Consider the following 11,318-nt stretch of genomic DNA (forward strand, 5'->3'; position numbering starts at 1 on the left):
CAGAACAACAAATACACGACTGTTGGAAATGTGAGTGGCTCGGTGCAGGTCTGTGAGAACACCCACTGCTGTGTGGGATATTTTCTGATCATCAACGGCCGGCCAGAGGTCGACGTCCTTGGTGAGAGACCTTAAATCTGATTAGGTGCTTATGAATTGGACTTGACTACATGCTGGATTGTTGTTGGGCCATTATAAAGACTCATAAACATTTTTTATGCACTTGATTTAAAATCTAATTGAAGTCTCAAAGCTAATCAATATCAGAGCTGATATTGGTTACTTGTTGTGATTTATTTGGTCTAATATGTAATAAACATAGTTGAGTCTATAGGCATAGTGTAGTTCTCTGTTCTGTGTTTTCTTTAAATTGTCTATTGTGTTACTGATTTTTCTTTGGCAGCTTGTGATGTGGCTGAAAAGTCTTGCCCGGATGCGACCTGCAAAGCACAAACACTGCTTAACAGTCACGTCATTAAATGTGTTTGCAACACTGACCTCTGCAATAGCAACGTCACTTGGTCCCCACACTCAGAGCAGCCTCGACTCACCTACTCTTATTCTGAAGGTATGATCATAATAATATTGCTATCCAGGCGTCGACTAGTGAGTGAGATATGTTATCATTGTTACAGAAGACATCTACCGCCGTACCTCCACCCTTGTCTCCTCCAAAAAGATTTTCCTTGTTTATTTTGAAAATCTGAAACTCAATTCAGCTGAAAAAAGATTATACTAAAGCTATTGCTGTGTTTCCTTTCATAGTATTTTCAACATGCTATACTCACTTAATTAGTAAAAATTTAGACTTACTCTTCCTATCAGATTGCACATAAATTGAATATGTTTCCTCTCACATAGTTATACATTAATTTGACAAATGCACTGCATTAAAATGGGCGCTATTCATCATTCACATAAAATATTAACTCTTATATAAGTTATATAACTTTGAAATAATATTGCTTTTTGTTGTCTTTATAGGGGAATTCATTAAAGTTGGTATAATGATTCTGATTGGAACTTTGCTCGTCCTGTGCTTCATGATCACTGCTGCCAAATGCCTCTTCAGAAACAAAAGTAAGCTTTGTATTCAGCTCTATTACTTTCACTAGAATATGAGTTTCATTTTCAATTTGTGTTGTTTTGTATCAAATATCCTCTCTGCTTTTCAAAGGATCAGAGAAAAACATTCTTCAGCCACGTTTCCACATTTTTTAAATGCAGATTCTGTTCTCATGATGTCTTTGTTTGACCTTGGAAGTGTTTCACTCTTTGTGCTGGACTGACCTTGGTGTTCTCTGCTATGATACTCCCTTTTACCTGTGTCCTCTCTTTGTTACTCTTCAATCAGACTTTCTCTGTCTTGTCGGTTGCTATTCAGCCAGGCAATTTTAAAATGAAATGTGACTTTATTACCTTCAAGGAATGAGTTTGAATTACAAGACCCATCTACTTTCATTATTTTAGAGGAGAATCAACAAGCCTGCCCTCGTGATTATAGTGTCTCAACGCTGTGTTCCTGCCAAACAACAAAAACCTCTGAGATTGATGTAGACGACATTGAACTACAGCGGGTAAGCCTAGATATCAAATGGATTTATAATGTATGATTTGCAGTGTGCAAAGTATTGGTAAATCAGACAGACTTTTACCCATATGTTTATACATTTTCCAGATTGTGGGCCGTGGGTATTTTGCAACTGTTTGCCAGGGGAAATACCAAGGATCCATGGTGGCTGTGAAAGTTTTCCCTGCAGGCTGGGAACATAAATTTACTGCAGAGAAGGAGGTTTATGAGCTACCACTGATGAAGCATGCTGGGATTCTCCACTTCCTGGGCACTGGGAGGAAACCGGATGGTAGTTGGCTCATTCTTTTGCAGTTTGCTGAACACGTAAGTGGCAACCATGAAAATGAGTTATGCGTTTTTCTGTTTTATAAGACATCAAAAGGTATTCAAGGAACAGGGAGAAGGAGTCAGGGTGAGGAAGCAGAAAAAAGTCCATAAGTATTTGTCTCTTATAAGAAAGTGAATACCTAATCTTAAATTCCAAATGTTGAAATTTGAATACCACTGAATTTATATCATTCAAGTATTTCTTATTCTCATTTTCAGATCTAAAAATTCAAGTCAATTCACAACATCACATAACACTGGTGAACTTCATACACCAACATTCAAATTGAAAAATCAGCTGCCTTTCTTTGCTTCCATATAAATGGCGCATGTAACTTTGCAGTCACTTCATATCTATGGACCAGTGTGTTCCCATTGTTCTGATCAGGATAATAAGCATTTCTTCTGTTGAGAGCTGCATGCACACTGTCGAGGTGGATACCATCCATACATGATTACATACACTTTGAACATAGCTCATCATCTACAGTCTATCTTGCAAAATCCTCTCACACCCATATCTTTATTATAGCCGATATGTGAAGCCAATGTGGCCAAACTCTTTAAGGTTCGTATTCTTGTGCATCAGTAATTGGTGTCCCTCTGATTTCAGGGTTCTCTCCATTCCTTTCTGTGTGAACACACCACCAACTGGATGCTGTCACTGAAGTTGTGCCAGTCTTTATCGCAGGGACTTTCCTATCTCCACTCTGACCTTTGCAACTATGGTAACGGCCAGAATGATTGGTCAGAAAATGTGATCTGATTTTCATGTAACTCCCAAGTACAGACAAACAGAATGAGCTTAAGCTAATATCACACAAACAATTATATAATCTTTTGTGTCTGTGTGTTGAACACAGCCATTAAGCATCCACAGTACTGGTGGAAAGAATAGGTGAACCTCCGCCTTACACCATACATATAGAGCTGCATGCTCTTCCTAAACAATTCAACCTTAGTTTCATCAGACCATGTGGAGTGTCAAGGTGCTCTTTGCATATTCCGTACGGTAGACTCATGTACAGAGATGTTACCCAGCTTCAATGGTTCCTTAAACCCTTTATCTGTTACTCTGAGGTTCTTTGTTACCACCGATGTGTCTCTTCTCCTGCAGATGAGCATAAACCGCCTGTGGCCCATGGAGACCTCAGCAGCTCCAATGTGCTTGTGAGAGCTGATGGTACCTGTGTCCTGTGTGATTTTGGAAGCTCCACCATCTTGCGTTCTTGCTCAGGTCCTCACAGCTGGCAGAGCAGCACGGCAAACATGAAGGTGAGACTTGGGTGGAGCCGCAACTTACTACTGTTAATTTACAGTGCAGCGAAATCATGAAAAAGGGAACTGTCAGCTCACTAAAGAATTTCACATTTCTGTCCATCTACTGGATCATCCTCAGTTGGGCACACTGTGCTACATGCCCCCTGAGTTCCTGGAAGGCTCTGTAAACCTCGGCAGCAGCTTGTGTCTCATGCAGGGGGACATCTATGCTTTGGGATTGCTTCTGTGGGAGATCTGGATGCGCTGCTCTGACTTATTTGAAGGTAAACTTCCTTTCAGAGTGATCAGGTAAAAAAAACAACCAGGTATCGAGAATATTCATGAAAAACCATCTGTAACTGAGATGAGTGTGCACTCTCTTCACCCTTGAAAACGCTATTTTAATTCACAGTAATTCTAGTCAGTTATGAGCATTTAATCTGTCAAGAACAACATGCATCATAATAGTTATTTTATAACTTATTTTTCTAATAACAATCACATCCAAAAAGACTACAGAAGCAAAATGATTCAATTTGTTATAACATTTTCCCATGCAGTAAGAGGAAACCTTTAGGTGCTCTTGAAACTGAAAAGTTCTTAACAGGAAGGAGAATGATCTTCAGGCATTGTTTTTTCGATTGTGCAAGTAGGAAATCGTTTATTTAGTCAGGATTACTGCTCTGTTTTAACCCTGCATCTCTGTACACTGCATATACCTTATCTCCAGTATGATAATAAGGATGTTAAAATTCATACCGATGTCTCCACCTGCAGGCAGTATTGTTCCAGAGCATCTGTTACCTTATGAATCTGAGCTGGGGGGTAATGTAACACTGGAGAGCCTCATCACGTACGTGTCTAACATGGACAAGAGACTCTCCATACCTGAACACTGGGGGCTGTTACCACAGGTATCCTATCCCTGCTTATTACTTGGACATATAGTTTTTGTATTTTGTGTTTCAGTGACCTGAAACACTGTTTGTGTATGTGTTGACTTTTCAGGGATCTGCACTACAGGAGCTCCTGACCGATTGCTGGGACTGTGACCCGGACGCTCGACTGACAGCTCAGTGTGTTGCAGACAGATTAGTCTCTCTTCAGTCTTGTTTCTCTCCATGACTTTTCTTTTTTTCCTCCAGGTTAACATTGCTGTAGTCTACACATTAAGCATTTGCATTATTCTCTTTGTGCCACTACTTTTATCAGAGTTTTTAATCGGAAGGATCTATTACTCGCTTTCCTTCTATTAGGTACTTACAATTTTGTTAATAAATTTGAATCCAGGTACATTATACATTGTGTCAGTAAATTATTGAGATTGAAAAGAAATGCGCCCAATTTTATGTTACTGTGATGTATAATTTTTGCTTTGTATTTAGATAATAATAATCAAAAAATATATACTTACAGCTACTAGTTAAATTAAAATAATAGGCGTTTTGGCTTGTCATAGCAGCAAAGTGAGTTCTGTTATATTTAAGTACTCTAGTAAGCCACACCAGTAAGCTTGCATGCACAAATCGCGTTTTTGTTTCATGTCGTAGTAAGAAGAGCACAGGTGTAAATAATGAAATTAACCAGGCGAGGGTCCTGGTATTGTTCATGTCGGCTCACCGTCAGACTGTCATGGTTCACTGGGACACGTCAACAGAACAGAGTCATCGTTAATGTTATTAGTAACAGCTGTGCTTCTCCTACAATGACAGGTCAAACTGCTGTTAAAAAGGCCTTTACCTGTATCCTGGAAACTGACACATCTAAGGTGAATGCAGCCATCATTATTGGTATTAATTGCAGCAGTGCTTGTCTAAATGTCTGTGTTGGTATTTGTATAAAAACTGTTGAGCCTAAATAAAGTATTTAGTTTTTCTGATCAACATCTTTGTTGTTTTTGTAAAGATGGAATAATTAAAACAATAGAAAAGCTCTGTGTTGTGAGACCAGCTGTTTACAAAACTGTTGATCCATGATGTAATGGATGTATGTGTGATATTGGAGTATATGATTCACAGGCGTTAACAATCATTTCAAGCCAGCTGTATGTGTGTGGTTTTGTGTGTGTGTCCCCTGCGTGTCATTCTATTACCATTGTGTTTTGTACCATAGAAACTAGTAGATCAGCTTCTGATTCAAAGCCTGTAGGAATTTCTCCATTACGTAAATAATGTGTGTAGCCTTTAACAACGGGCGTGGCTTCCTGATGCTTTTATTGCTGCTGGTGTTCAGTTCAGTGTGGAAGACAAACACAGAGAGAGAGCTTAGTCTGATTTCTTGACAAACTTCTCCAGAACCTGAGGCAAATTTCCAAGGTAAGCCTGTGAAATCTAGCCATTGATAAACAGTGATTACGTGTATGGAACAGTTAATTACACCTATTTTTTTTTGATTTTTTTTGGGAACACTCTGTTAATTCTTGGGCTTTGGGAAATTATGTTCATTTTTCACTATTGTTTAATTGTCATAAACAACTGACAGAATTAATCAGTGTTAATTGACTGTAGAAATCAGTTTTATAGGATTGTAATATTGGAAACTATATTTTGGTTGAACATTGTTTTTACTAAATATTCATTGCATTTAATTTCTCACAGTTTCACCAGGTTTGACCTGTCAGGGCATGTGGCCAAATCAAGGTGGGATATAACACGCATATAATTATAATATTTAATTAGTTTTTTATACCAGTATTATAATACAAGTGTTCTAAAAGAATATGGTGTGCATGTGCTTTTATGTGTATCAGGACCTCCCCCTCTAGTGGGACCACCAAACCCTGCCTACCCTCCCGGTTACAACCCTGCATATCCTGCTGTACCTCCTCCAGGAGTCTTCCCTCAGCCTCCAAATCTAGCGTACCCACCTGGCCAGTACCCACCTGGCTGTTACTCAGCTGGTATGAGCCCAGCTATGGTACCGAATGCACCTCCTGGGGTGATGCCTTATGGAGCTCCAGGACCTCATCGTTACCCTATGGCTCCAGGTGGATATCCAATGATCCCTCCTGGAGGCTTTCACCCAAAACCATACCCACATTCTCCAAAATGGGGTCACCATCACGGCCACTACAAATATCATCATCATGGAGGGATGAATCCCATGTCTGGGGCGTTAGCCGGAGGATTGACAGCAATGGTTATGGGAACGGTTGGACACAAAGCCCACAAAAAGATGAAGAAGAAGATGAAGAAAGCACATAAGTGGCACAATGGGTACTACAAACATGGCAAGGTGAGATTGGGTTTTAAAGGTAAACTGTGTAAGAGTAGTTTGAAATGGCCCTTCCTGTAGGTGGAACATTAATGCCAAGACTAGATAAAAAAAACAAAACTCTGGCCTCCAACTTCATTTCACCACTTTCCACCAAACACATAATTGCAGTCATGAATCAACAAGCACAAAGTGCAACACAGGCAGTGAAACACAGTACTGTTGGGAATCAACATGATTTCCATTCTACTATAACATGGGTATATATATGATCATTATTTGATCTTATCATCCTTAAGATGAACAGTCACTAGTTTATATTATAAAACATGATACTGGCTTGTGTGAGCACATAACTGAGGGATAGTAATGCTATTCCTTCTCTACACCTTGTGTGTTTAATATAACCCTGCAGCTAATTCCAGTTAGTCCAGTTAATCTTCTTTGGAAACATGATGTGGGGCTTTCTCTGTCACTCTGCATTTGACTATCTAAGATAGAGCTTGCATGTCGGTTTGAACAGGTTCAGTTAAGGCTGGTGCTTTCAGGAGTTTAACATACAGCAGTGGTTTAGTTTTTTATAGATGAAACTAACAGAAGGGTGGGACTTCAATTACAAAAATATAATTTTTCTCTTTTTCTCCACAGTACTCCAGCAGCAGCAGCAGCAGCAGCAGCAGCAGCAGTAGCAGTGACTCAGACTGAAACCAACTGTTGAAGACATGGCTTTCACACAAATACTGCTTCACAAGAGAGCAGCCTTAATATAAATCAGAAACACGTGTCATTTTTGTCATTTTTTAACAGGATTTATTTAAAAATACAGTATTTGATCATATATCCTATGGGCTGTTTTTAACACTTGAATGTATTTAAAATTTCTTACTTATTTATTTTTATGGTGTTTCAGATCAAACTTTATGTAGTTATGATTTCTGTTAAACAGTAAAAACGCATACACTAGTGTGCAAACATTGAAAAATTCTGAAGAGGGAATTAAGCAATGTGCCCACAACTTTCTTAATAGAAAGATTAATCCTTGGATTTTAAAAAAATCTAACATTGTGATTTATTAAAAGTAGAAAAATGTAAATGAGTTTAAATATTACAATTGAATCTAGAGGTGGATGTGATACATCTATTGCATGTCTTTATTTAGGCCCACTGATTTTGTTTTTCTTCTAATTTCATTGCAGAAAAATTGGCCTGTCCAAACAGAAAAATCACACGTGGAGCTAATACTGTTAATTAGGGCTCTGTGATATTTAAATTCTGTAGTAAGCCACACCAGTAAGCTAGCATGCACTTAAGAAAAGCACAGGTGTGAATAATAAAATTAATGAGGCTAAATTCCATTTAGCTGCCTCAGTGTCAGGGTCCTGGTGTTGTCCATGCTAGCTCACTGTCACTCTGTCATGGTTCACTTAGACACGTCAAAAGAACAGTCAGTCGTTAATGTTATTAGTTACACCTATACTTCTCCTACTATGATAAGTCAAACTGTGCTGTCAAAAAGGCCTTTACTAAACTTACTTGCCTGACTCATCTAAATTGAATGTAGCCATCATCATTGTTATTAATTGCAGCAGTGCTTTTCCTATCATGAAATGTCTAAATGTCTGTATTGGTACTTTTATTAAAAGCTTGAATTATCACCTCTCTTTGCAGTTTACATCCATGTCATATAATATATGTAATAGGAACATAGTTCATTTTTGACGATGTTGTGAACTAGTTTAGTTTCATATATTATATTTAATTTTACTAGTTTAGTTTTATATTGTTCATTTTGACAATTGATAATGAGCTGTCAATTGATTTTGACAGTATTGTGTGTGTGTATGTGTGTGTGTGTGCGTGCTCGCGTGCGTGCGTGCGTAGGTGCGTGCGTGCGTGTGTGTGTGTGCCTGCCTGCCTGTCATTTCATTATCATTGTGTTTTGTACCAAAGAAACTAGTAGATCAGCTTCTCATTCAAAGACTACAGGAATTTCGTCATTGCGTAATGTGCGTAACAACGGGCGTGGCTTCCTGATACTTTTTTTTTTTTTTGCTGCTGCTGCTGCTGCTGCTGTTCAGTTCAATGCGGAAGAAAAACACAGACGAAGCTTAGTCTGAATTCTTGAGAAACTTACCCAGACCCGAGGCAAGTTTCCAAGGTAAGCCTTTGAAATCTAACCATTGTCAAACAGTGATTACACGTGGCGTGTATGGAACAAAAAAAGCTGAAACTACAACATTGAGATGAGTTACACCTGTTTTTTGTGATTTCTGTCATATCATACCTGCAATACAGAGTTAAATGGAGAAAATGTTGCGATACTACAGGTGGTTATTGAGGGATTAGACCATCATTTAGACATGATGTTATAACGTCATGAACTGTGATTTTGTGATTCAAGTGTTTTGTTAGTTGTAATAAAGTTTTATAACAAAGTAAGCGCATTACCTACAATACTTGTTTTATGCAGCATGCAGCACATAGAGACTGTAACAACTAGATGTAGTGACAAATACTCAAGGTATCATCTCACATGATCAACCACAGGACTGTTGACAAACTGTTCTTTTTTTTTGTTTTTTGTTTTTACATGTAATGCAATGTTACTAAATATTCACTGCATTTAATTTTTCAGTTTCTGCAGGTTTCTCCCTGAAGTGTTTGACCTGCCAGGTCAAAAAACATGTGGCCAAATCAAGGTGGGATATCACACATAACCAGCATGTTTCATGACTTGTTTATACCTGTTTTATAATATAGGTGTTCTTAAGTATAAGGTGTGCATCTACTTTTATGTGTATCAGGACCTCCCCCTCCAGTGGGACCACCAAACCCTGCCTACCCTCCTGGTTACAACCCTGCATATCCTGCTGCACCTGCTTCAGGAGTCTTCCCCCAGCCTCCAAATCCAGCTTACCCACCTGGCCAGTACCCAGCTGGTATGAACCCAGCTATGGTTCCGAATGCACCTCCTGGGGTGATGCCTTATGGAGCTCCAGGAACTCATCCTTACCCTATGGCTCCAGGTGGATATCCAGTGGTCCCTCCTGGAGGTGTTCTCCCAGGACCATACCCGCACTCTCCAAAAGGGGGTCACCATAAAGGTCATCATGGAGGGATGAATCCAATGGCTGGAGCGTTAGCCGGAGGATTGGCAGGAGCGGGAATGGGGATGGTTGGACACAAAGCCCACAAAAAGATGAAGAAGAAGATGAAGAAAGGACATAAGAGCCACAAGCATGGGCACCACAAACACGGCAAGGTGAGACTGGGTATAAAGGTAAACCGTGAAAGAGTTGTTGATAATGGCCCCTCCTTCAGGTGAAACATTAATGCTAAAACTAGATAAGAAGATGTAACTTGAACCTGCCAACGCCTGCGATCCCCAGGTCTCCCACGTCTCACAGAGCTGAGAGATAGTAATGTAATAGAAGTAATTCCTTCTCCATACCTTGTGTGTTGTATATGACACTGCAACTGCAAGATTAATTTAAACATTAATTATCCAGCCAAATAGTAAGAAAATTGTGAAAAAAACATTAAATGGCTAATTGATTTGTCAAAGTGTACTTTTCTGTCAGGCAGAAAATCCAATCAATTTTTCATTACATTAAATTATTCATAATTACTCAGGAGATTTATCATGTCAAACTCAGCAAGCATTGACTAATTCACCAGGTAAAAACCTCACATTAGCAGAAATATGCACTGCTACAAAAAAGTTTTGATATAGTGATCTCTAAAGGCATCTGGGAATTTATACAAGACAGAGCAACTGGGTTTGTATTGCAAAACCCTATGCAAGCACATACATACATCTTAATTCTATTTTCTCATTTTATAGCCATAGAATAATGACAATAAAACAGGTATAAAAAAAAAAAACTAGGCTGAGAATTTACAGATTAAAACCTTCATCTTAAACACCTCTTTTTGATCTTCTGGGAAGATTGTCGGCGAGATGAAACTGAAAATCTATGATCCATTACAATCACTTATGACAGATTTGTAGCCACCGAGCCTTGAAAATAGATGATAATAACATTCCTTCCACTTGACCATCGCATGACTCATATAACCCTGTCTACTTAATGAATAATGGGTGGTTATTCCCAACCTTTCACCTAGATCATAACGATTGTAGTGCAAAGTTTGCATTTGTATAATGCAGCTTAAATGAAATTAAACACATATAATTTTTTCTTTTTTCCACAGTCCTCCAGCAGCAGCAGTAGCAGCAGCAGTAGCAGTGACTCAGACTGAGACCACCAGTTCGAAAAAACACGGCTTTCTCAGAAATGCTGCTTCACAAAAGAGCAGCCTCAGTATAAATCATAAACACTCAAACACAATTGTTTTCACTTTTAACAGGATTTATGGAAAATATAGTGTTTTATCACATCTATTATATGCTACAACACTAAAAATGTATGCATAGGATGTGAGCATCCACACAGCATTAATCTTTATTGGCACTCTAACATTTCATGATTTTTATGGTGTTCATGTCAAACTTTCTGTATTTATGTTTTCTGTTTAATAGTAAAAATACATACACTAGTGTGCAAACATATTGAAATATTCTGAAGAGGGAATACAGCAATCTGCACACAACTTTTCTTAATAAACAGATTAATCTTCGGATTTTAGAGAAAATCTAACATTGTGATTTAGTAAAACCAAAAAAAATGTAAATATGTTTTTTCTTTCTCAGAAAGATTAACTTAGAGGTGGAGATGATACCGATGAATGTCTTCATTTAGGCCTACTGATTTTATTTTCTTTTTTAATTTTATGTTTATCACTGTACATGACTGCAGAGAAACATCATTCTTCACTGCTTTGTATCTGCACTAATTGTAATTACATATAAAGGACCTTCAATTAATCCTGCTTAATAAATACGTGTAAATGAGAAGTCTAAGATGTTTGTGTTGTCCCCAGG

The 11,318-nt window shown here is 38.4% G+C and overlaps 3 protein-coding genes across 3 annotated transcripts; all 3 read left to right on the forward strand.

The window, feature by feature from the left end:
• The first annotated feature begins 490 nt into the window (after positions 1–490).
• Positions 491–4,396, forward strand: LOC111670172 (bone morphogenetic protein receptor type-2). The gene is made up of 9 exons (XM_023426781.2): positions 491–568; positions 985–1,080; positions 1,471–1,577; positions 1,679–1,897; positions 2,514–2,628; positions 3,018–3,175; positions 3,300–3,444; positions 3,938–4,074; positions 4,169–4,396. The coding sequence occupies exons 2-9, from the start codon at positions 1,008–1,010 to the stop codon at positions 4,283–4,285; spliced, it is 1,071 nt and encodes a 356-aa protein (XP_023282549.2). The 5' UTR covers positions 491–568; positions 985–1,007; the 3' UTR covers positions 4,286–4,396.
• A 975-nt stretch (positions 4,397–5,371) lies between these two features.
• Positions 5,372–8,028, forward strand: LOC111670168 (uncharacterized). The gene is made up of 4 exons (XM_023426778.2): positions 5,372–5,475; positions 5,758–5,799; positions 5,910–6,394; positions 7,022–8,028. The coding sequence occupies exons 2-4, from the start codon at positions 5,784–5,786 to the stop codon at positions 7,076–7,078; spliced, it is 558 nt and encodes a 185-aa protein (XP_023282546.1). The 5' UTR covers positions 5,372–5,475; positions 5,758–5,783; the 3' UTR covers positions 7,079–8,028.
• A 388-nt stretch (positions 8,029–8,416) lies between these two features.
• On the forward strand, positions 8,417–11,291 carry LOC111670170 (uncharacterized). Its single transcript, XM_023426779.2, has 4 exons — positions 8,417–8,531; positions 9,009–9,072; positions 9,178–9,635; positions 10,589–11,291. The coding sequence occupies exons 2-4, from the start codon at positions 9,057–9,059 to the stop codon at positions 10,634–10,636; spliced, it is 522 nt and encodes a 173-aa protein (XP_023282547.1). The 5' UTR covers positions 8,417–8,531; positions 9,009–9,056; the 3' UTR covers positions 10,637–11,291.
• The last annotated feature ends 27 nt before the right edge of the window (positions 11,292–11,318 follow it).

This window comes from Seriola lalandi, unplaced genomic scaffold, assembly GCF_002814215.2.
Source record: "Seriola lalandi dorsalis isolate HSWRI2012SDOR001 ecotype SW California unplaced genomic scaffold, Sedor1 jcf7180002054840, whole genome shotgun sequence".
Classification (NCBI taxonomy): Eukaryota; Metazoa; Chordata; class Actinopteri; order Carangiformes; family Carangidae; genus Seriola; species Seriola lalandi.